The 26,368-nt window shown below is 46.8% G+C and overlaps 1 protein-coding gene across 3 annotated transcripts in view; it reads left to right on the top strand.

Moving 5' to 3' along the window:
* The window catches only part of HNF1B (HNF1 homeobox B), a 62,263-nt gene that overhangs the window by 18,132 nt on the left and 17,763 nt on the right, over positions 1-26,368 (top strand). For 2 of the 3 annotated variants that reach the window (XM_030536982.1, XM_030536983.1), the window contains exons 3-4: positions 1,911-2,175; positions 3,711-3,949. In XM_030536982.1, the coding sequence (XP_030392842.1) occupies positions 1,911-2,175; positions 3,711-3,949 (504 nt within the window). The remainder of the gene's footprint in view (positions 1-1,910; positions 2,176-3,710; positions 3,950-26,368) is intronic. The other variant, XM_030536984.1, reaches the window with a different exon arrangement.

The raw sequence follows: 26,368 nt of genomic DNA, 5'->3' as shown, positions 1-26,368 counted from the left end.
AGCAGCAATCGCAAGAGGGAGAGGTAAAACTCATGGAAAAGTCACATATTAGGGGAAAGTTGGACCTGTGCCCTACCGAACATTCTCGAAGCTGCCAAAAATTCTGAACTTTCCACCTGCAGTCATCATTCATTGTCTTGGGGCTCTGCACTTCCAGGCTCCAGCTTGGAGCAGCGGGGAGAGAACCTGGTCTCGTAAGATTTCCAATCTGACTTTGCAAACCTAAGAGGTTTGGACAGAGAATCTTCCAAAGCCTTGGATGCTTTCTCTGAACTTCGAGTGGAACAACTGACCTTTTCAGATTAGCCCATGGCTACTTGGTTATTACTATCTTCAGGCCCTTGTGTGGAGCTGGTCTGTGCTACAACGTTAGGATGGTTTAATTACATTGCTCAGAGCTGTGAAAAATGCCACGCCCTGTGCCATGTAAATAAACGGAGTGATGCTCCAGTGTAGACACTGCTAGGTGGACCGAAGAATTCTTCCATCCACCTAGCTACCACTTCTCGGAGGGGTGGATTTACTACAGCGATGGAAGAACCCCTACACCTCGTAAGAGACAGTCCCTGCCCTGGAGAGCTCGCCCTCAAAACAGAAAAATGGTGGGCACTGGGAGAACTGAGGCACGGAGAGACTGAGTGACTTACCTGAGATTGTACTTGACGCCTTTCTCTCAAGTTGATATCTGCTCCATTTTTGAGAGGTTGGCTATTTATTTATGTTTGCACAACTGAGCCCCTCTGAAACCATTACTGAACTGATTCACAGCACCCTGATGAGAGAAGAAACTGAGGCACAGATAAGAGGAGTGACTAGGACCCAAACTGCCAGCCTTCCTTTAATGTGTCCTAACCACAAGCTGCTCCCTGTGCCCCAATTCCTCCCAGGGTAATAATCTGTAAAGTGCACTGATGACTTTCTATAAAACATTGAAATGGGGGTATGTTTAGCATTCAGCTACATTCATGTCAATCCAGAGCACCCCCCCGAAGCCGGTAGCTATCCTGGATTGGCACTGGTGTTGCTGAGTGCAGGATGGGGTATGGAGACTGGAACTCTGGGGAAGCCTGTCTGAAGCATAACTTAAACCAGTCTAAAAAGCATGAAAGCTGCAAACAGCTGTGAGCTGCTCACCCAAGAGAGAGTCCATTAAAAGGTGTCAGGGGGTTCCAACCTTGGTCTTCGTACACGGTTTTGTGCCAGGGCTGTTCACAAGTCTGTGTTTCATGTTTATCATTGTGAGGGTGTGAGTGGGTTTGGGAAAGGCAGGGAGAAGTGGGTTCCCTTTCTGATCCTGCTGGTATCCAGATTGCTGCCTGCAAATAAATTGCCTATTGTTTCAAATTGCAGTCCTGCTAAGGCTCTTTAGCAGAAGAGCTCAATGGCACAGACTGAAGTGGTTAGCCAGCCCCAGTCTCACACATCCAAGGATAAATTTATTGACCTTTCCGTTGATGGCAGTGGGGTGTGTGTGTGGCTGGTGTGTACTGTACTGGGTCTCAAAATTGTTCACGTAACTTTCCTAACAAACAAAGCCAAGCAATTGGCGTCAATGCAGCAATCACTGAGTGATTATTCTCTGGCCCGTGTTATACAGGAGGCCGGACTAGATGGTTCCTCTTGATCTTAAAATCTATTGTTATTTTTATTTATTATTTCTTTGTATTGTGGTGGTGGCTAAGAGCCCCAACCACTGACCAGGACCCACTGGTGCAAGGCTCTGTACAAACAAAAAGACAGTCCCTGCTGGAAAGATCTTACAATGTCAGTATAAAACAGACAGCAAATGGATACAGGGAGGCAGATGGGGGAGCACAAGGAAACAATGCGACGATATGAATATGAATGCAGGTTATTTTCTGAGTGGCAGTGGCTATAGGCCAGATCAAATCTGCTCCTTTCTCTTTCAGAATTCAACCAGACAGTCCAGGGTTCTGGAAATATGACAGACAAAAGCAGTCAGGATCAGCTGCTGTTTCTCTTTCCAGAGTTCAGTCAGCAGAACCAGGGCACGGGCCAGCTCGAGGACACCTGCTCTGAAACCCCCAGCAAGAAGATGCGACGGAATCGATTCAAATGGGGGCCTGCCTCGCAACAAATCTTGTACCAAGCTTACGACCGGCAAAAGAACCCTAGCAAGGAGGAAAGGGAAGCTTTAGTGGAGGAATGTAACAGGTAAAGTGGCACTGGGCTGGCTCAAGAGAATATTTTCCTCCCCCCAGCTCCATTGTCTCTCAATTAATTGGAGAGTCTTTGTTTAAAAATACAAACAAGCTAAGGGAGGCCAAATCCCTATGGTCCCAGGCTTCTAGTAGGCACTGCTGGAGAGAGAGAATCTGCTGTACATAATAGGAGCCTGACTCCACGGATAAATGACTGTGGGATCCTGGAAAAGACGTTCCATCCCTTCCCTTCTGCACGATTTTCTTTGAGGGCAGGTCTACACTTAAAACGCTTCAGCGGCACTGGGAGACCGTCAGCATAGTTAATTCACCTCCGCGAGAGGTGGTGGCTGTATTGATGGGGAAAGCCTTCCCAGCAATGTAGCTCTGTCTACACCAGGGGTCTAGGTCGGTGTAACTGAGTCACTCAGGAGTGTGGGTTTTTCACACCCCGGAGTGACGTCATTATACCGAGGTACATTTCTAGTGCAGACCTGCTCTGAGCATAAATTCTTTCCTTCCCTATGAAAAGATGTGATGGGCCTGAGTTGCAAGGTTTGGATCAGACATTCCCCCAGGCTTGTGTGCGTTTTTCTGTTGATTGAAGCTCTGATCCAGAAGAGGAGCCAAAAATGTGCCTAACGTTAACACGAGCAATTCCACTGAAATCAAGGGGACTCTTCAAGTGTTTACCATTGAACTAAGTTTATACAGGCTTTGCTGGATTGGGGCCCTATCCAGGTCACAGAGTTAGGATCCGAATCCCAGCTGTCTCCAAGTTCAGTGGTATCCACACCCAGGGTTGGGGTTTGTGCCCATCCCAAATGCCAAGTTTAGGCTTGTTTAAGGAGGGCTGGAAAAATCCGAACCACTCCACCACCAGCCCCAACCTTTGCCCATTTTTACACCCAGCACAAACTCAAACCGCTCCTTGGGGTTCTCAAACGCTGAGAATTTACTTTTATTTTATTAACTTTTTTACATGCTGCTTTGGCCTAATGGGTTTTGGCTAGGGTTGGAACTGCAGCTGCATGGTGCAAGCAGGAGGAAGGGTCATCTAGTGCCTTAGACTGGGATTTGGGTTACAAGTATTCAATTCCCTGTTCTCCCCCCACCCATAATTCCTGGGGGACCTGGGGCAGGTCACGTTGTCTCTCTGTGCCTCAGTTCCCCATCTGTAAAATAGGGCAGTGCCGTAATCCCCATTTCACCAGAGTGTAGTGAGGATAAATACCAAGAGGTGATGGACCAGATAAGTACCCTCCATGGACGGGTGATCTTATAAACACCTACATAAAATGCCCTGTGAAAGAGGAGGTCTAGCTGGTGTGCTGCTGTTTCACTCTGTGGCCTTGGGCAAGTCACCCTTCCCCATTCTGCCTCAGTTTCCCCACCAGTAATAGAGTGGGAATTGTGCAGAGATGTCATGGGGATGCACTCGCTATTGTGCTTTGAACCAGTAAAGGGCTATGGAAACGCGATGTATCGTTATGGACTTCATAGCAGCAGGCGACCCGTTCCAAAGTGTTCTCTTCATTCGCCCCCTAGGGCGGAATGTCTCCAGCGAGGAGTGTCCCCCTCCAAAGCGCATGGGCTGGGATCCAACCTGGTGACGGAGGTTCGCGTCTACAACTGGTTCGCGAACCGACGGAAAGAGGAAGCTTTCCGCCAGAAGCTGGCCATGGACGCCTACAGCACGGGCCAGCCACACAGCATGAACCTTCTGCTGTCCCACAACTCGCCCCATCACACTCAGCCCAGCTCTTCGCCCCCCAGCAAAATGGCAGGTAAGTGAGAATATAACCGTGTGCAAAGGGGAGTGGTAATTGGTTTTGCAAGCCGCTTCTTAGCGTATGTGGGGAAGGAAGTGTGATCAGGGCCGGCTCCAGGCCACAGCGCGCCAAGCACATGCGTGGGGCGGCACACCGCGGGGGGCGCTCTGCCGGTTGCTGGAAGGGTGGCAGGCGGCTCCGGTGGACCCGCCGCAGGCGTTTCTGTGGACGGTCCGCTGCTCCCGTGGCTCTGGTGGACCTCCCGCAGACACGCCTGCAGCATCTCCACCAGAGCCGTGGGACCATTGGACCCTCCGCAGAAACGCCTGCGGCAGCTCCACCAGAGCCACGGGACCAGCTGACCGTCTGCAGAAATGCCTGCGGGAGATCCACCGGAGCCGCGGGACCGGCAAGCGGCAGCACACCCCCCGCAGTGTGCCGCTGTGCTTGGGGCGGCGAGCCCTGAGTGTGATCTTGTGGGAAGCAGGAATCTGGAGATCTAGCTGTGTTGTCTCTTGAGCTGGAGTGATTTTAGCCTGTTTCCCTTGCCTGTAAAATAGGGCTAGAGTCCCTAAGTGGCAGAGTGCTGGTTGTGTGGCTTGTTGCAATATTGTCTGTGAAGAAAAGGGATGGGCTTGTTGTGAAGGCACCAGACTGGGTCTTGGGAGGCCTGGTTCTGCGACAGATTCTCTTTGTGACCGTGGGCAAGTCTGTTCGCCCCTCTGTGCATCAATTCTGTACAATGCAGGGGTGTGGTACTGTGCTTTCCCAAACCTGGATTTGAGGTAGAGTTTAAGGCTTTAATCTGTCTCATCTATTTAAAGTCCTTGACACAGGGACTGTTTCTCTTAGTATGTGTATATAAAACACCTGGCACAATGGGACTCTGATCTTAGCTGGGCCTGCTAGGTGCTACCATAGTACAAATGTGAAGGTGTTGGAGAAGAGCGGTTGATGATGATTACTGATGTTTGTGTATTGATTGCAAGTTGGATTTCAACAAGGTGGAACCTCTTGATTTTTGCTGGTTTTATGACATTGATTTGATTCCTTACACTAGCCGGAACCAGAGAAGTATATAGCTTGCACTGCTTTGGCATTCACTGGGTGTGCAAGTGACTTTACTGGGGGAAAAAAGGATGCAGCAGGAAAAGCAACTAAGAAGGATTTAATTGGGGCAGGGCCCGTGTTTTTGTTCTGTGTTTGTACAGCACCTAGCACCATGGTGCTCCTAGGGTGCTACCACAATGCAAATAAATAGCAGTAAAAATTGGAGGAGTTAAAGATAAAGCAGCCATGTGGTTCCACTTTCAAAACACAACCCCGTCCTCCACACTGGGTAGTGTAAGCAAATGCAACAATTTATGGCAGGGTGGAACATAGTCTCCATGCAATAGCAAATTGCTGTAAGTCACTCATTCTGCACACGGCCAGTGCAAGGATGTTTCGTGCCCTAGGTGAAACTTCCACCTTGCACCCTCTCCCCCTCGCGCCCCTGCCCTGAGGCGCCCCCCCTCGTGGCAGCTCCCCACCCCCAAGCCTCCGCTCTGAGGTCCCCCCCCCACGCCAGCTCACCCCAGCTCCGCCTCCTCCCCGAGCACACTGTCGCTGCTTCACTTCTCCTGCCTCCCAGGCTTGTGGTGCCTAAGCTGATTGGCACCACAAGCCTGGGAGGCGGGAGAAGTGAAGCAGCCACAGCGTGCTCAGGGAGGAGGCGGGGCAGGGGTAAGCTGGGGTGGGGAGCTCCCCTGTGTGCCACCCCCCACCCCCCTTACTTGCTGCAGGCAGCCCTCCCCTCGCTCCCCAGCTCCCTCTGCCTAAATGCCGGCAGCGACTCGGGTGGCCGAAGATCCAGCTGCTGCGATTGCTGCCAAAGAAAATGCTGCCCCCAAATCCTAGGTCACCGAAATGGTTGCACCAGCCCTGATTCTGCACACCCACTAAGCACAAACTGGAGCAAAGTTCTGTGCTTTCGACCCCTGTGGCCCAATATGTAATTTGCATCCCATTTATTTCATGCCTGAATGTGACCCTAAGAATCATTCATCTGACCTGTGATGTGAAATCAGTGGGGCTTCGTGAGCGTAGCTGGGAGCAGAATTTGTCTCCTTGTTACATGAAATGTCCCCTGTAATTCTCCTTCAAATTGCTGCTAAGTCAATCTCTCCTGAAATAAGCACCATCCAAACTTCCGCCATGCGAAACTCCCCTGCTTTGGGGTGTTACTTATGAATCCATTCTTGACTCACAAAGCATTGCTAAGATTCACAAACCCGCATCAAGTGGAGCCTCCAGGTCCCATGAGCTGAGGAGCGGGTGACAATTGTGCACTGGAACTAGGTGAAACTTGGCCAATTTGACTTGAACTTTTTGCACTGAGATTTTGCATTTGCTTCAGGCCTAGGCAGGAGGGTTGAGCTAATCCATGAGAATCTAACCCCCCTGTGACCACACATGTCTACAAACCCCCATGACCAAACACTTGAGGATGGGATCTGAGGGGGGTTTGAAAGAGTGGATTGATCAGGTACTCAGAAAGCAGCAGGTTAAGCCACTCGATGTCCTTTGAGCCACCTCAGCATTACGGATCATAAGATGGGGTTGGACTGTGCAGAGGCCCTGCTCTTTTCCCCCTGCATCCTGCCCTCCCCCAAACCCAGCAGTGATCTCCCTCCCAGCCCCACTCAGTGAAGAGCCCTTGACTCATTTCCCATGGCCAACACAGGGGATGGCTGTGCTTTTTGACATCTAGGCCACAGTGATTGCAGATCAAGGCTCTAGAAACCCTCCTCTGCCTCACTAGCACATCACTCCACCTTGGGATATCGACGACTCACTCCCAAAAGGGCGCCTGTCTCTGTCCTTGTCAGGAAGGAGGAGACGATGGTCTTGTGGGGAAGATCCCTGGGCTGGGAGTTCGGGAAACCTGGGTCCTTTCCCTTGCTCTACTTTTGTGACCTTGGACAAGTCACTTCACTACTTCGTGCCTTGTGTTTCCTCAGCTGGGGTTAGCAAACACTTCTCCTTGCCTGTGTCCTTCTGAGTTTAACTGGCTGGAAGGCACAGGGAGCACATAGGAAGAAAAACGGAGTATGGTTAAGTGGATACTGTGGGTACAAATGGTGTGTGTGTGGCTGCTGTGCTGTCTACTAGCCACACACACAGAGGGAGGCGCATGCCCAGATCTGCTCTCTTGGCAGGCTTGCCAACCTGCTGGTGCAGCTTGGCCCTTTGACAGCGGGGCAGAGTTAGAATAATGTAGGGGACTGCCTGTGATGGTAGCTAGTTGGCATAGGCCCACCCCACTGCCCTTCAGAATAACCCATCCTATGAAGGCTGCACCTGGATTTTAATGTGTGCTGTGCTTTGTTTTGCTGGGGAGGGCAGGGTGTTACCAGCTGCATAGCTCTTCAGCTCTTCCCTATAGGGTAGCCGCTGCTGCGCTTGCATGATCCCCTGGCATGCTGGCCTTTCAGCATGCTGAAAACTTGGGTGAGGAGCTCTGGAAGGAAGGGGTGGTTTGGCCTCCATTCTGGTGTTGGGGTGACCATTAACTCGCAACGCACAGAATCGTCCTCCTCCTCCCCACCCCAGCCAGAAAAAAGCAACAGTGTTTTATGGTCTTTTGGTCTGAGTAGGCTTAGCTTGGGGAACTGAGAACTCATTCCACCATGAAAGATGAGGATAGATCCCTGCATGTGCCCTATTCCTCCGTCCCACACATCCCAGTTAAACTCCTTGAGGAGACAGAACTACTTCTCTCTTTCCAGGTGATTTGTCTGGGATAAAGGTCTCTCTCCATTCTTTTCCCTTTCACACTTAGCTCCGTTTCCATGTTCTTGTTCTGTCATTTGTCTGAGATTTGCAACTAAGGGGAAGGACTGAAAGCAAATCACAGAAAACTCTGAATAGATTTAAACCAGAGAGGGCATCACTGTGGGGCAGGGGACAGGAGGGAATCGGAAAAGAACAAGGCTAGCAGAGAGTGGAGGCTAATCAGAGAAGTCCCTGACTTGAGTGAGCAGTGTGGGGCAAGAGGCATTGTTGGGAAAACAATCCCCATTGTCTTTGTACCTGTAGTACAAAGTCAGCAAGCTCAAGAGGCAAACAAAAGAGGGCAGCTTTCTGACAAGCACTAGGGTCGCGTGGGGGTCAACCGCTCTCACTGTTGGGTCCTTCTGATGGTTCACTGAACAATACAGCATCCTCCTCTTTTGCTGTAAAGAGACAATCAGAGCAATCCGTCCTACCTAAAATCCATGGGGCAGGGATAGGAGCTGTCGGTGTCTTGGAAATCCCTCCTTATTTACTGGTTTCAGAGTAGCAGCCATGTCAGTCTGTAGCCGCAAAAAGAACAGGAGTCCTTGTGGCACCTTAGAGACTACCAAATGTATTTGAGCATAAGCTTTCGTGGGCTACAGCCCACTTCATCGGATGCATAGAATGGAATATCTAGTAAGAAGGGGTGTGTGTGTGTGTGTGTGTGTGTAACATACAGAGAACATGAAAAGGTGGAAGTAGTCATACAACTCTAAGAAGTTAATTAATTAAGATGAGCTACTGTCAGCAGGAGAAGAAAAACTTTTGTAGTGGTGCCTGTGTTATTTATCCTATAGTATCTTAGATATACCTGTTGCTTTACAAAGACTAATAAAGACAAGCCCTGCTGGGAGAGCTGCCAATCGAAGGGAAAGACAAGTGGAGGATGAGGGCAAAGAAGTGCTTAATTTGTGCCAGGGCATAGCCCCGGCACCTCTGGGCTTGCCGCATCAGTTATGAATGTAAAAATATCACTTGAGCCCAGCATCAAATCCCCAGAGCCCCGGCACCTCTTTCATTACAAAATAAGCGCTAGGGCAAAGATAAAAGAACCATGCTGTCTGTCCAGATTACTTGTGATACTCTATAGTGAGATATGGTCCCTGACCTTAAAGCTCTTATAGTCTAACTCAGATAACTTCCCTTTTGAATAAGAACTGTCTCTCTAGCTAGGGAATGAGCAAATGGGGCACATTTCCCCCTCCACACACAAGCCACTAACTACTGGAGCCCCATTGTTGACTTGCAGACAAAGCTAATTAACTCCTGGCGACAGGGGAAGGTAAGATTTGACACATGCTTGTAGTAGTGATAAGGGTGGCAGTCTTGGATGGTCTCACCCTTCTGTGCTACTCAAAGCAGCATCATGTGGGATTTTCTACTTCTCCTGAGCCCAGCCACAACCCCTCCAGATAAGCGGTTGTTCACCTGGAGGGACTTCCATGGGCTTGGTGGGGAAAGAGAGAAGCTGGATTCATGGGCTCGCTCCATCCACTGTATGGGTTTTCTTTATTTTCTTTTCAAAACACACAGCCTTGTTTTCTGTTCCTGTTCTCTGCATCACTGTTTGCAGGGACCCTAGGCCTCATGCTTGTATGAACTGATGCTGGTTAACAGGGCTTTGGAGTGGAGCCCGGAGCTGGATCATGGACTAGTAGATTTTTGCCCAGAGCTGGAGCTGAGCCAGAGCGGAGCAATTCAAAACATTGATTGCTCCAAATCCCTGCTGGTTAACTATGTGAAATGTCCATTTTCTGTGCTGAGCCTCCTGTGGCGTGTTCCCAGGAGTCCACGGATGTGGAAGTGGGTTACCTGTGGAACTTCAACCTATGCTACAAATTAACATGTTGTTACCAGGTCAGTCGCGTCAGTCAGACAGCAGGTGATCACTTTGTGCATCAGTATTAACACAAGCAAGCGACTGGTTTGCATCTCTGCTGGGATGCTGCAACTGATCAGCTGGACTTGATCAGTTCTTTACAAAAAGTATATATATTAAAATATTCTATACATTTTAAGATACCATAATAAATGGAAATATTTCGCCTTGCACTCAGCTACCACAGTGATGAATGTGGTTTCAGAACTTCAACTGAACAGAGATCATGAGGCTTTAGAAAGTTCTCTGTGCAATAACATTTCAGCACAGGCAATCTCCACGAAATCTTTGAAAACTGGCACACATGGTAGATAATCTTGTGCACCTTGAAGCCATCGAACTTGTGTGGCTGGTCCGTATCCTCTTTCATTCTTTGCAGAAATCCTGAACACTATAGCAAGGGAACAAAAAGTCACAGAGGGCTGGGGAAGACAGAAGGCAAATATCACAGGGGGTTAAGGGGGCACATTTTGAAGCTGTTTGCACTAGGAAGTGTTTTTATGTACAGGCTCAGACTCACAGGGCCTGTTTGGGCCCCTCTCTCTTAAATGCTCAGTAAAGCAGCTCCCTGATGCATCTCTTTGGTACGTATCACTTAACGATCTGCCCTCATTCAGAGTGAGCACCTAGGGTAACAAATGGGGGGATACTTTTTTCTGTGCTGTCCATCCAAGATCTCAGTGTGGTTTTCAGACATCAGTGAATTTAGTCCCACGACCCACCTTGGAAACATGTCGTTTTCTTGCCTGCATTATGGTGAGAGGTAAATAATTATTTTACGGTGTATATGTCTCACTTTGCATTTACCATTGCACCCCCGCCTGGAGCTCTGGCTGCATTACAAGCATCAGATAGTAACACACACAAATTAGGACATTAAGATCCTCCCTGAGACTCTGCAACCACACAAGCCCTACTGGAACCAAGGCCTACTCTTATTTACACCAGTGTAAATCCAGAGTGACTCCACTGAAGCTAAAGTGAGTCCATCTGAATTTATGCTGGTTTAGCACAGAGTTGCTGGTGGGATATATTTTAGAACATAAATGGAAGGCACTTCTGAATGGGTGCTGAACGTATTATGGTAATGTGAGTATAAAAGCAGGCTTATGTGGGGGGAGTCTATTTGCCGTCAGTAAGGAAAGCTTTAGGATTGCTACTCGTCCAGCGGCAATGCATCCATTCCACGTACAGCAAGTACATGATGACCAGAATGTGACCCTAACCCTGGAATGTCCCACACAATAGAGGTGGCAGGGAAGAAGTTTGCCCTTCTGTCATAGGCTGATTGCTTACAAGGTGCCCTACAAGCACATTGTCAGCAAAATCAGCTGTTTTCAGTGTTCTCCTCCCGGCTTCACAATAATACACCAGCATGCAGCCCTGCGTTGTCATGGCATTGTCCCCCTGATGCATGCTTAATTGACAATTAAGCTGGGGCTTTGAACAAGTCTTGTTGCCTTTGATGTGTCCTCATCCTTCCACGGCGTATTGGGTCACTCCATGACATCCTTTGTCTTTTTCTATTAGGGGGACTGCAATTGCTATAACCATGTTCATTTATCTTGAGGCTGGAAGGCCGTTAAGCCTGGGTCTTTATTTTCCTAGCACTAGACTCAGCCAGCAGGAGCTGTCCCGGGATACAGGCCCCAGTGACAGCCTATTCTGAGGCTTCTTTTGAGCAGGCCAGGAGTGATGGCTGCCTCCCTGATCTAGTTACTCAATTGGCGAAAGGCCCCTTTGGAAAGGTCAGGAGGGGTTGGCTGTGGGAACTGATTGAATTTGCTGGAGGCTGGTGCTCATATTGATTGGATTCCTCAAAGGAGGAGGAAATTGGCACGGGATATGAATAAGGCTGGCCTTGGATGTCGGGCGCATGTGTGACTGGCAGCTTTCTGGCTATGCTGAAGGGCACTGCTGTCTGCAAAGGGCAAACCGGTTTCTTCAGAGAGCAGGATTCTTGCCATATTTTCATACCTACTCCCAAGAACAGAGCAGCCTAGACGAGCAGAGAGATGCAATATATGATCTCAGTCTGGGGATGGTGCGGTGCCTGGCAGAGGGAGTAGGATTTTAACACTGGTTTTGGAGAGTGAGGAGGGGGTTGGAGTGGGGAAAGGGCTTTCGGTAATAAGATTTTTCCTCTATAGAGGGATCTTTGGGGTGTGGAAAGGGGGACTGTCAAAGCATCCAGATCCATTTTTCTGGGGCTGCCCCTTGACTAGTGCTGGTAACTGATTGGATGGGGGGCTTTTAAGGAGGACACAGCAACGTCCAGATGTGTTTGTGTTAGAGGCAGACCTATGTAGATCTAGATTAGGCTTTGGGTCTGAGGCTGAATTAAGGTCAGAGATCAGGCTTGGATACAACAGTATAAACCCCTTGTGAGTTGCTTTCATGTGGGTTTTTTTGTTTTCTTTTGTTTTCTTTTTTTTGTTTTTTTTTGGCCCTGAATGGCGGAAATCTCTCAACTCCCTAATTTTATGAAAGTCTGCTGTCTTAGAACGCATCAGAAATGGATCCAGACATGGGGTCCCTCTCCACTGTTGATCCAACATTGTTTGGATAATCCTAAGGTCAGGTTCAGATCCAGGGGCTCAAATCAAACAGTACCTTTCCCCTCCTACTCCTTCCAGAAATATAGAGGGTGCTCCGATTCAGGGCTCCAGTTGCGATCTCATTGCTAACTCCTACCAGTGGATTGTATGACCCTTAGATTGCTGGTTAGTGACTTCTTCCCCAAGCATTTTTAATCAGATCAGAGTAATGCCTGCAAGAAAGCAGCAAGATGCAATTGACTGGCAGCTCCCCATACCAACTGTCTCACCGACCTCAACTATGGTTGTCCATGCTGGGATTTGAACTGCCCTTGCACCATGTGTGGAGCTGTCTGGAGCACTAAATGCCTTAACAGCTTAATGGCGTGCCTGACTGCAGCAGCCCCCACTTCCTAGCCCCCCTCCTCCAGCCTCCCTCTCCAAATGACTTCTATGGATAGGAAATACTGGGATTTGAATGTATGGAGCAATGGCAAAATCCTTCCTATGTATAACACCTTGGTTAAAAAGAGATGATTTGTATTCTTCAATGAAGGGAGTGTGAGTACCATGGTTAGTACCTAGAGGGCCCTTTAAAAAAAAAAATACATATCTGAAATCCTCTGGGGCTATCCATCCATCTAACCCTTAACCGTAGTTTTTAAGTATTCAGAGATGGATATTTTACAGTCTATTTAAATAGCACAACTACTATCATAAGGGGATTTTTCTAATTCCTGAACTTGTCCCTTCCTATAGCACATTTATCGGTGTTCTCCATTGTCTGTTTGATTTGAAGGTCAGACTGTTTTATCTTGTTAACTCAATGCCTTCCCATAGACGCTGGGTTTATGCCATTTTTATCTTCAAGAGTCCCGAAAACAATCAGGATATTGACGAGATTAAAGCTCAAAGCATTCTGCTGTCAATTTTCACGTGATAACCTAGGCAGACTCTAGGGTTTGCATACAAAGAAGCAAGGCAAGAGCTGGTCTTGTGGGCGTGTCTACTCGCAAATGAGGCAACTGTGTGTCACTGGGTCCCATGCAGGCTGGCACCTGGAAGCAGCCGAATAGGCACACACAGTACGTCCCAAATACAGCCCGGGGCCTGTGCAGAGGTACTTCATACAGTCAGGAACAGAGAATAGTCTGCGTGGGTGCAGTGCATGGAAGCCAATGTAGGGTCATGGAGCGAACACTCATAAACATTAGCCCCCCAGCATCTACGTTACAGCCTGAAATACCACCTGAAACAGGAGCAAATATTGGTTCATGGGAAGAACAGAGCCTCTATTATCCAGCTCAATGTTAACTCTACAGTTGATCTCTTCTCCCACTTGCAGTGAATGAAATTCATCAGATCACACAGAGCCGCCGGTGATTAAACCAGAGTGTAATGAGAGCGACCCTGCAAATGTCATGGTGTGCCTTGGACACACATCCTGACAAGTTCCTGTTAACAGTGGGTCTGATCCAAAGCTCCCTGACACCCATGGGAGTCTTTTTCATTGACTGGCTTAGGATCAGGCTCTGTAAAATGGCACTGCAATCTTACTTAAACTGCCTCTCCTGGACCCAGGGTAAGGACTGAGAAACAAGTAAAGAGTGAACAATAACCTTAAAATTCCCCTATTCACTGTCATCTCTTCCTGCTTGAATCTCATCCACATAACTAATGTGGGCACGGTTGGTGACTGGTGAGCCAGTCATCTAGGGTAGGGTGACCAGACAGCAAGTGTAAAAAGTCAGGATGGGGGTGGGGGTTTAATAGGTGCCTATAAAAGAAAAAGCCCCCCAAAATCGGAACTGTCCCTATAAAATTGGGACATCTGGTCACTCTAATCTAAGGAGGTATATTTGCAGTTCAAGTCAGCCAGTTTAAACAAGCTGCGGAGAAAACCATCAGTATCCAAACAGCAGGGAGTATTGTCAAGGCCAGATAGATCATTAGGTGGTGTAACTAGAGATATACCATTAAAATCCAGTGCAGCTACGCCAGCTAAGAAGCTAGCCCTGTATCCTCTAATGCATCAAACTGAGCTGCCTCACAATAAAAAAAAAATATTTGTAGCATACGCTTGAATTCCTTTTGTACAAGTGATGATCACAATATCTGGATGCAAAAAGCAGGCGATCAGTACAAAGTTGGTTCTGATCACTTCAGTGTATATGTAAATCTTACAAGTTGTTCTTTATAACCTTGGGTTACTTCCATTGGTTCTGATTCTAGATTCTAATGCCAGAGGTATACAACTGGCATTGCCCAGCAATTGCAATATTTTACTGTTCTGTTCATTGTCCTGTTAGGTCCGTACAGTGTGCTGTTAGAAGCCTTTCTGGTTTTATTGGGGGTAATTAGAACTTTATGACACCAGCAGAATGGGAGGGTCTCGTCCCCATAAACAGGTTTATAATGGATATAAACTATGCACCCTATAACTTAGCGAAATTAACACTTTCAAGACAATTAGAGTGGCAACCCACAAAGCAAATAATGTTTCACTCAATTCACTTTTGAGCTGGAAATCTGAAAAGGAGGAAGGCTTTTTCCACTTTTGCCCTCTAGCCCAAAGTGCAGCTGAAAGCAGGGCCGCTGCCTAAGATATAACCATTTAAAAAGCAAAATCAAACCTTCCCATTTAGCTGGTCCCATTTTGCTGGCTACTTTCACTATCTGAAATCTTTGCAAACTGTTTTGTCCATGATGAGCAAGGTAGCTCCACCACAGAAACAATGCAGATCATATCACGGTAGTTTGTCCAAAATAGGATGTTAGGCTTGGGGTCCAGACACCGCCTGTAGTTCATGGGGTGTTTTTGTTTTGAAGCCGGTGAAGCTTCAAATAAAAGTGCCTTTTAGTGGTGTCAGCATTTGCATTGTCAGCCTTTGTTTTCAGGGAGTTATAATCAGTCCATAAAAAATTCATCCACAACTGAAACTAGCCATACATTAATTCCCCAGCCCAGGAGACTAAAAACAAATCAAGTATGCAAAATTTTCAACCAAATAATATCCATCTGGTTCCTAAATTGTAAGAGAACCAGCATTCCTGCTCCCCAAAACAATTAGGGGTTGCAGTTGCTCTTTTTGTGCTCTTTCCTCCAACTCCAGAATCCTATTTTGGGGGAGACACATTTTTCTGATCCCTATTCAGTAAATTCTCTCTCGCCCCACATAACAGTGGGCTGTGAATTAAAATATCTTCCAAACAATCTCTGGCTATTACCAGTCACAAGCCCCACAGAAATTCATTCTGCACCACTACCAATAAATCCCCTCCCAGATACTCACACACAGCAGAAACCTGGCTCAAATAAACAAATCTAGCAGTGTGTCCCAAAAGCCATAAACCTCAGCATCAGATGGGACCACAAGAGGGAGTGAGTGCTGGGGCTGAGGGAGCCCTTTACAGACTAACCTGCAAAAGGATTCTGGTACCATGCAACTACTATGATGGGCCATAGAGGGGTATTGGAGGAAGACCAATTGCAGACCTTTTAAGGTGAGATGATGATATCAAAACTAATCCAGCAGCTGGGGCCCTTTGATCAACTGGTTCTATATTAGATAAGGGTTCCTGTAGTGAAACCAAGGAAGAGCAATTAACTAGTATCTGAATAACACAGTCTGATTGATTAAGAAGGTCCTCTCATAAAGCCTTTACCTATTCACTCTCCGCGCTATTTGGACCAGAAGCCCAGCTCTCACTGATATTTATTCAGGCTCCCTCCCCCTGCTGCGACACTGTATCTTGCAAGATCAGTACCTTAATGCGTGATCCAACTCCCATGGAAGCGGACGGACATCAGTGGGGACTGAATTTTGGTGCAGATCTAACATACGTGGCAGTGCTTGTGGCTCTGTTAGTGAAAAGGGGGGTCAGTAAGTATGAGGGCTGGGTCCTCCATTCTGTTTTAAAACAGTGGCCTGTGTAGCTGAGAGGTTACGCAGAAGGCAACTATGTGGAGTGTACTCTGAGTGGTGCACTGGAGTGCTGCCTTCAGGCCTGGTGTATGTGAAATGTAACAAAAGAACTGTGGCCAGGAGAGCAGAGAGGGCTGCACTTCTCTGCTCCTGGGCTTTCTTTAAAGGGAGTTGAGGTGACAGCACCAGGCCACAGAGAGTGGGATTCCTGTGATGCTTGAGGAATTGACCACTGTGTTTGTTATCCTGCTGCTATTTCAAGGCTATAGCTCCAGGAAGGAGAGACAGACGGGGGCTTCCTTGCTTCTAAGACACAAGCAGAGTTTTACAGCTTGTAGGGCTAAATCCTGGCCCTGAGCAAGTGAGCTGTATGTGAAGAACCTTACTGCCGCCTTAAGAGTGTTGTAAGGTTCTTACTGCTGCAGGCCTCCCTGTAGAGCAGGGGTCGGCAACCTTTCAGAAGTGGGGTGCTGAGTCTTCATTTATTCACTCTCATTTAAAGTTTCGTGTGCCAGTAATACATTTTAATGTTTTCAGAAGGTCTCTTTCTATAAGTCTATAATATATAACTAAACTATTGTTGTATGTAAAGTAAATAAGGTTTTAAAAATGTTTAAGAAGCTTCATTTAAAATTAAATTAAAATGCAGAGCCCCCCGGACTGGTGGCCAGGACCGGGGCAGTATGAGTGCCACTGGAAATCAGCTCATGTGCCATCTTAGGCACCCGTGCCATAGGTTGCCTACCCCTGCTGTAGAGGGGGGACTGGCTCGGCTGGCAAATCCACACAGGTTCTGATCCAGAAGCTCGGCTCCTCAACCGCTAGCCCAGCATGGGAGGAAAGTCCACAGAGCACAGCTCCATATTGCACATAAGAAACAAAGTCCCTCCCTGCTAACCCCATTGCACATCAGAACCACCCCAGTTCTGCTGCCTACCAGGTCTCTGATGCCTGCAAGAGATGGGGAAGGGAAGCAAGATTTGCCCCTTGAGCTGGAGGCAGATATTTGTATTTCTTCTCCACCTGGGACAGGAAATGATCCTGATTATTACTCTCTGGTTGATCCTGTAATAATCATCTGATCATCAGCGACAGCAATCTGTGTGATTATAGCTCTCTTCTTCTTATCAGGAAGAATAAGTGCCTGACTTGGTAGCTCAAAGGTGAAATCTCCCCTTGGGATGTGCAATGCACTGCTGGAGCTACGTGGAATGTTCAAAGCCAAGTGAAACTCACCATCTTCCATTGCAAACCCAGGTTCCGCCCCCAAGCTCCCCAAGGCTCATGAAGCTCCAGGCTTCTGAGTGACATGAGCACCAAGTAACATGAGTTACCTAAGGAAAACGGAGACAGGAAAATTCCCCACCTCAGGGTTCAACTCAGTCCTGTGACTCTGTCCTGTGAGTCCAGCATCCCCCAAATCCTTGCCCCCACCTAGGTCCTGTAACCTGCACCTGATGGCCACCTTTACTTAAATCTTCAGCAGTGGAAAGCTTCTTGCTATGCTGGGCTCCTCCTCCTAGGTCATTGAATTGGCTGCTTATCCTGAGTGCTGAAGGAATCTGCCTCTTAAGGCCTTAGTCTAACAAAAGGCCATCAGGAGCTGAAGTTTTCGTGGTTGGGCTGGAGCGGATGCTGCGCTGGTTGGCCTAGAAAACATGGAAAAGCCAATAAAACATTTCACAGGCTGTACAAGTTGGTGGCCAAACAGTAGCCAAGGCCAATAAACAGACTTTTATATTATGGGGATAGCGCTACTAAAAGCACAAGCCCATGGACAGTGATTCTTATGCAGGTTCCTATCATCACAGGCTGCAGTGGGGTGGTGGGGAGGGAAGACGGTGGAGAAATAAATCTCTCAACACTTAAAGCTGTGGAACTGCAAGGGGGAAGAGGGAACAATTGATCCAGCTTTACAAAAGCTGTCTGACCTTTCCATAAACCAGGAACTCTGACTATATTAGGAAGATCTCTGAGGGCCTTCTCTGTCTCAAGCCTTTGCAAGAGGAAAGCATTACGTTCTGGGGCAGAAAACAGCTGCTGTGTTTGCAAGTTAGCTTTTGATTTTTCTAGCTGATGGCAAAGATCACAGGAAACCAGCACCATACCAAACACAAGGACAGGTTAGAGAAATATATGCCAGGGATGGTCTAGGTCCAGGTTTCTCAAACTAGGGGGTTGACCCCTGAGGGGGTCACAAGATTATTACAGGAGGGTCACGAGCTGTCAGCTGCCACCCCCAAACCCCGCTTCACCTCCATAGTTTATAATAGCATTTTTAATTTATAAGGAGTGTCGCACTCAGAGACTTGCGAGAACCACTGGTCTAGGCATACTTAATCCTACCAGAGAATGAGGGATAGATTAGATGAGGTCCCTTCCAGCCCTATGTTTCTAGGATTCTAATGAATCCTATGTCCTTTGAACACCTGCAATGGGCTCAGCATAGGAAAGTCCTTGTTTCAAACCATTTACAGGCTAGAAGGAGGATTTTTCAGAAAGTGATTGTGGATGTCTCCATTTTTGGGTGCCCAATCTGAGACACTTAAAGGCCTTGATTTTCCAGAAGTGCTGAGCACCCATGCTCTGAAAATCCGGTCCCTTTAAGGGATCTCAAAATCCATAGCCACTCAGCGAACATCTAAGCCTAGATGTACTGGGCAGTCCCTGGGTGGGGATGACTGAGCATGGATTTGTGTTTCCTGTTTGCACGAACTATGTTACAAACTCGCTTCTTTTGTGGGGCACTGTGAAAAGCCTTCAATAAGTATGTGAGGAGAAAATAGTGAGCAGGTGAATGGGTGTGGAAGGCGCCTTTTGAGCATGGAGTCTGCCTGGGCAAAGCATAAAATATGGCTATCTTCTACTAGGCTTTTTATACTAACAAAGCTGAGAACGCTGTGTTCTGCTCCAAAACTGCTGAGTGCTCTTGAGTGCTAAAAGCCAATCAAGGTATTTAGGGGACACTGTTAATAATATTAATTTAATAATCCTAGCACTTATCAGCGTTTTACAGACATTACATATTTAATCCACCTAAGTAAGTGAAAGTATCTGCCTAACATTGGTGCTGCATAAGTGACAGTAATTATCCCCCTGGAGTGGAAGGGGAAATCCGAGGCAGAATAGTTGAGCGGCTTCCCAAAGGTCAGTAAGACAGCCGTGTCTGAGCCAAGAGAAGAACTGAGTTAGTCCCATGCTTAGACCACCTGGATGCACCTTACGCTTTATTTCAATGGTGCAGGACCCAGCAAAAAGCTAGGGGTATGATTGTCCTCATCACATACACATACTGCTGTTCACTCTCAGCAAGCTAGCTGGAGTCAGGGCCGGCTCCAGGCCCCAGCGCGCCAAGCGCGTGCTTGGGGCGGCATGCCACGGGGGACACTCTGCCGGTTGCCGAGAGGGCGGCAGGCAGCTCCGGTGGACCTCCCACAGGCATGCCTGTGGAGGGTCCTCTGGTCCCACAGCCACAGTGGACCTCCCGCAGGCGTGCCTGCGGATGCTCCACCGGAGCCGCGGCACCAGCGGACCCTCCGCAGGGACGCCTGCGGGAGATCCACCGGAGCCGCGGGACCGGCGAGCGGCAGAGCGCCCCCGCGGTGTGCCACCGTTCTTGGGGCAGCGAAATGGCTAGAGCCGGCCCTGGCTGGAGTATAAATAGTGATATAAATGTAGCCATTCTGGGTAGTGGCAGTGGAGGCATGGCTGAGCTGTCCCAAGTACGTATGTACCCGCCAGTTTCAGGTGGATTTCTACATGCTCAGGCAGGCTTCTGCTGCTTCAACCAGTGCTACTGCAACTATCCTGATGTTTATATTCATGCTCGCTCTCAGCAAGCTACCACAAGTATGTATATACGAGCAAGGGAATCACATCCCTAACTCGTCGTGTAGACATGACCCTAGTGCAATGTTAGCAATTATTCACTTCTTCATCATGTAGATACTTTCCACACAGGTAATGCTGCTGTTTCTCTGAAACTGACCAAGCTGTAGAACCTCTTTCTCCCTTGAACCTATCTAAAAAATTCCACTAAGCATGAATGTCAAGACTGCCATCTTTCTTAACACCTCTGGATGCAGTGTTGCCAACTCTCATTGTTTTATCATGAGTCTTGCAAGATTTGGTGTTCTTCTTAAAGCCCCAGCACCTGGAGTCATATGATTATGTGAGAATATCAATTTTTTGTTTTTTACTTAAAATAAAACTTCTTACCCTCACAGGGGCAGAAGAAAGCTTGAAAATATGAAGTCTAAAGGCTCAAAAACCAGAAGGCAAATAAAAAGAAAGCCAAATGCATCATTTAAAAAAATAATTTTTAAGTCAATCACATTATTGGGGGGAGGGGGCCTGACACATGACTTTTGAGACCCAGGGTTGGAAATATTGTGATTTTTGTGTTTGTAACAGAATCAGTCCTTGTGGGAAAACCCTGCTATATTTAATAGAGATTGAAACAACTGTCTAGGATTTAACAGAGAATAATATCCTTACTGCAGAATTTTATAGTATTTCTTAAACCTCTAGAAAGAGACCCATTCTCTGTAAAATACTACAGGTTTTTCGAGTAATTTCTATGGAATCCTGTTATTGGTTTGCTCCCTAGTAAGTTACATGGGGCTTTTCCATAAGGAACCAAATTGTATTTTTGCTTCCTACTAAAGAAAACAGGAGCTGTCTATCATTTATAGATTTTTTTTTCATATAGCTTCCCCCCCTTCTTAGTTTTATCTCCCCTCCCATTGTTTAAATAATTTGTCAGATTTTCTGACCCAACAGCAGTTGGAACACACTTTGCATGAGGTTAGGAATACAGGACAAGAATGCGTGTGACAGTGCTTTAGTTGAGTAATGTTTACCCTGTTCGTGGCTGGGACAGTCACTCAGACTGGCAAATGTCTACCTGACAAAGAACATTCTTCCATTATCAGGGATGGGAAAGTTGCTGGGGAAAAACTAGGAGCCAAAGTCATCACAGGAGGATTCCTAACTGTTCAACATGTTTAACCAGCTGACGCTGAACATCTAAAGAAAAAGAGAGAGAGGCCTCTTCATGTTCATTCTGCACTCTTTTGTTGGGCAGTGTTTGATGAATCATACAGATTTTCTCCAGAGGTGGTTGCATTTAGGTGGTGGATGGGTGCATATGTGTCATTTCGGTGCTTCCTCAGTGGGTGATGAACTAGATGACCTCTAAGTTGACTTCCAACCCTACATCTCTATGCTAATTTTTAAAGTGCTTTGGGATCCTTCAGGAGGAAAAATGTCATGTCAGATAATTATAATCCACCATCATTCATTTTTCTTTCTTTCACCACCATTGAATCATAGATATATTTTTTTAAGGCCAGAAGGAACCATTAATGATCATTTAGTTCTTAGACTTTTACCCGCTGATTTCTGCATCAAGCCCACCAACTTGTGGTTGAACAAACCCACCTTGTGACCCTTGGACCTTTTCTCCCCTTGGTTGAAATAATGACCAATGTGAAACTTTGCCCAAACTTTTTCAAATTTCTTGTGAAGTTTGTGTAAGTTCCCTTGTTATCCCCAATCACCCCGTTATCTTTCATTTTTGCTACATCTGTACTGCTAGGTTCTGTCCGGAAGCAGGAGTATCAGAAATCTCACAAAGAAATTGGCTGGGTTTGTAGCCCCTGGCAGCTCAGTTAATGCAGAGCTGCACTTAAGCCACCTGGTGTATCTGCAAATTGATCATTTTAGAGTTGGCAGCTGGGCAGATGCCTTCCACGTGGACTGTAAGGAATCTTATTTTTCTAATTTATATGGGGCTGCCACTAAGCTGCCCTAAATGCTTAGGGCAGTGGTGATTTCCTTGGGTCCTTCTCACATGAAGAGCATGATATTTTCACAACTCCTTGTCACTACAGTATCTGTGAGATTCAGGGATTTGTGATGTTGTCACACCATCATATGATGGCTACACATGTCCTGGCAAAGCTGCAATCATCTCTCCTACAATTCTTCCGTAGCTCCGAATCACAGCCCTTGCAGTGGCACAAGGCCATTAAGAAAGGAAGGTAGGTAGGTAGGTAGATTAGTGGGCAGGCAGGATGGTAATGAGACTTGGAGTAGAGCTGTACAAATAACTGACTTTTGGTCCGCTGGCCATTCTGAAAAATTGAGGGCAAAATATTTAATGTTAACCCAAAATGAATTTTTTTTTAAATTTTTCAGTGAAACAAAACATTAAAAAAAAAGTTACAAAGCAAATGATGCGTTTTGTTCGACCAAAAACCAAAATGTTTTGTTTGTTTTTTGAGCTTTTTAAAGCATTTTTAAAATGAAATTGAAGTGCATTACAAACCAAAAGGTCTTTTCAAATTGCAAAATCAAAGTGTTTCATCTTGAAAATGTCAAAATAAAATGTTTCAATGTCTTGGGATTTTGGGAGGGGGTGAGTTATTGTGAACTGAGATGATTTTGGTGAATTTGACATGAATTTGCAAAATATTGCAGTTGACCTGAATCTGGATTTTATTTTTATTTTTATTTTGGGGGGGAGGGCAGGAAATGTTTGGCTGAAAAATTTCATCTAGCTCTAACTTGGAGCATTTCAAAGATGTTTGTAAAAACTTGTCGGATTCTTGGCAATGACAGATGCTATGTTGTCAATATTCATCACATCTCAAAGCTTTGCGGTGGCCTGTGTGAATGAGTTGGCGGTCTCACTCCAGTTTCTTACTGGACGGGACTCTACATCTCAGCTGGTGCTATCTAGCATTCTTACTGGGAGTCTCAGTACAGAGGCTAAGGATGGAACGGGCCCTGGGACTGAACCCCTTTCAGACTCTTTTTGGAGGTGTTGTTCCTTTCAGTCAGGGCTGAGGAACAATGGCAAGGTAATTACAGCATGAGCAGCAGAGATGCATCTGTTCTATGAACAGACAGAGGCAATGAGGCTCCAGGGCTGTCGGTCCTGTACCTATCACAAGCAGTCACTTCTATCTCCCAAGAGAGTGTCTTAAACCTACTTGTTTGTTTAAGACTACATGTAGTGCTTGACTGTTTATAATAAATGGCTTTTATGCCGCATTTGTCAAGGCGGCCTTGTAAAAGCGGCGTTTGTTTCCAGTGGGTTTCCTCAGTTAATTATTTGTGATCTGCTGTAGATGCCTTCCAGTGACATACTGCAGGTCCTATGGTTATCGACGCAGGGGATTTTTTTAGCCAGATTATATTTATAGTGAAGTATTGTGCTAACTCCGGACTGGATCGTTGGTGCATGTAGACTTTGATGGGCTGAGATGTCCTCTTCCCTTTCGAGCTGTCATTCTTTTATTTCCCTGACACGATCTGTAACTCACAAATGTCTCAGGACTGAGTCCGGAGTGGAAACATAAAGGCCTGGAAGGGAAGTCAGAACCAGACTGCACTGGGCTGCTAGGAAGACTTTTCGATAGCTGAGAGAATCAGGAGATGGGGGACAGAAAAGGGCAGTAGTCATCTCATAGGACACAGATTCACTCACCTCACAGTCCAAACCAGTATAGGACAGGAGTGTCCAGATGTATCTATAGCTATAACTGTGGGTATGTCTATACTGCAGTCACGGGACCTGATTGGGGCTTGAGTAGGTGTATCTGAGCTAGCTTTAACATTGCTAGCTTGGGTCCTGGAGTGGTGAAGCTGTAACAGCAAAGGCTTAAGCATGGCCCATCCAGAACCCTGGGTAATTACTCGCTGACTAGCCCATGCTAAAGCATGGGTTGCTATGGCTTTGCTGCTCTGGGACCCACGCTATCTAGCTCAGGTACGTCAACTCAAGTTGCAGCCATGATTGCAGTGATTTTCACCCAAATTTTAGACCACGCAAGTAGATGAAAATACTGACTAAGGTAAGAAAATCCAATATGTAACATTAGGAAATGTGTTCCTAATAAGTTAATCGAAGTGTAAATGCAAGGCCGTCTGCTAAAGTAAAGCAATGTAGTGGAAGATACATATGCATGCTTAGATGTGTGTACGTACTGTTAATGTTTGTAAACCATACATTAAACTGCTTTGTCTTTCAATACTCTTATTTTTCTCTTATTCGGTGCTTTTTTTTCTGTATTCCTGTTCACCAATATCAACCCTGATATTTACCCAGAAAACTGAAGTTAATTTTTGGCCCTGATTGTCAGCCATTTTTTAAACATTGTCATAAACACTGACAAATTCCTGAGTATGATACCTTGTTTGCAGTTGTAGCCTAGTTGAGGGGAGGGGGTTCCTATCCAGTTACACTGGGGAGAGTGTCCATGTCATTAAAAACATCATCACAAATAATTCTCTTTGGAATGTCGCTGGGTTGTCTCACCAGCGAGGCCCAGATACCAGGCTGAAGGGCACACTGCAACTGGCTCCCCACCCATGCAGACCCCATTGAAGCCAGTGGTGCTCTTGGACGATGTTGGTGTACACCTGCACAGATCTCACCTCATGATCAGGGTTCAAGATAGCAAGACCAAGAACTGAATTGATATGGGATGCCCTCTTGCCCTGAGAGATCGCCCAGCCGCAGGGAGAGGTCCGGTCATAGATGGAACAAGGCGGTGAAACTTGTTCGGCCACTGTCCATTGTGCAGGTAAATAGAGGCCTTGAGTCACCAGGGCACCAGCCTGGCAACTTGCACCAGGACTAACATTAAAAACAATTTTAGTGACATAAGAACTGGGTGCAGGGGAATCTGGGAAGTGAGTACTGGGGTTCTTCCTGGGTCAGTCCCCAGGCCTGCTGTCAAGTCTGCAGTTAAATAACAGCAGCTGGGACTAGATCAGAGGTGACATCGTTTTTCCATGTGGTTCCCTGCGAGTCCTTGACTAGCTTTGGCCTTCTCCGCTGAGGGTTGTCTTTACAACCCATTTGGGGATAGAACTTTGACTGACAGTAAAACAAACTTGGGGCCTTTGACTCCTGGGTGCATGCCAGCCTGTCAGCACACATTGTGTACTTTCTCTCTTGTTGGCTTTCTCTCATCTAGCTTTTACTGTGGGGGAAAGATTGTAAACATCTGTGGAAAGGTGTCCCTTGCACAAAAGCTCTCCATCAAGGGTTTTACAGCCTTGAAACGCCTCAGCCCAGCAACGAATACATGTTGCATAAAGTTCAATTAGACAGGCTTAAGCCGTGCTGCGCATATTCTGAGCACTCTCATTCTGCCTGTCACTGATCTGATGCAATAGATGGCGTGACTGCAGAGTAGTGGGTAACCTGTCTAAAAGAACCAGTGGTGTAAAAGCAAATTCAGATGCAACAACAGCAACATATTTTAAACCAACGTGGTTTACAGTTGCTCTCTGCGTTTTGGTTGCTGGCTTTTTTGTATGCAAAACGCTGCATTTGCACATAGGAATGGCACTTGCATGCACAAACTGGGGGGATGAGACATCCAACTGTCTGATTTACACATGTAAATAATTATGAAAACCAAATTGCAGGTGCAATTAAGACCTGAATGAGGGCACCCTGGAAACTTTGCCCTACCCTGAATTTAGGAAGACAGGGGAGAAACATTCCCCAATTCTGGCTAGCAAAGCACGTAGCACCGGATTCCATGCATCACCGGCTTTCTCTGACTCTTTAACATGGTTCTGAAATAACTGTTTGCTAGAAGGAAGAGCATTATGGATAACTGCATGTGAATGGGCAGCCCAAACGGTCCTGCCTTTCCTTCAGAATTCCTAAATCTTTGCCATCAAAATGAGAGGTTTTAAAAGCAAATGCTAAGCAAATTAAATTGATTCAAACCAGGGCTGAGAAAGTAAGTGCGAAACAAACCAAAACCACTCTGAGATCCAGATTCTAAGTAATATAGAAGACACAACTGAGCAGAATGAAGGCGCAAAAGATTTCAAGCCCCTTTCCCAACGTCTTGCTCTCACTGCTTTTGTTGTCAGCGATTAGAGAGAGATGAAGCAAACTCAAAACTTACCCCCAACTTTCCCCCTGCCTCAAACATTGTGGGTTCAGATAAAACAGGCCCAAAGCAAATTTCTGGCTCTGAAGAGCTCTTTCTCATGAGCAGGGCCGGCTCCAGGGTTTTTGCCGCTCCAAGCACCAAAAGTAAATAAATAAAAAAGCTGCGATTGGCAGCAATTCAGCAGCAGGTCCTTCCCTCAGAGAGGGAGTGACAGCCCTGCCACCGAATTGCCGCCAAACGGCCGGATGTGCCGCCCTCCCCCCCTTCATTGGCCACCCCAAGCACCTGCTTGCTACGTTGATGCCTGGGGCCAGCCCTGTTCATGAGCTTTGGAGTGTTAGGAA

Source organism: Gopherus evgoodei, chromosome 17 (genome assembly GCF_007399415.2).
Source record: "Gopherus evgoodei ecotype Sinaloan lineage chromosome 17, rGopEvg1_v1.p, whole genome shotgun sequence".
Lineage (NCBI taxonomy): Eukaryota > Metazoa > Chordata > Testudines > Testudinidae > Gopherus > Gopherus evgoodei.
This window is presented reverse-complemented; position numbering and strand designations above follow the sequence as displayed.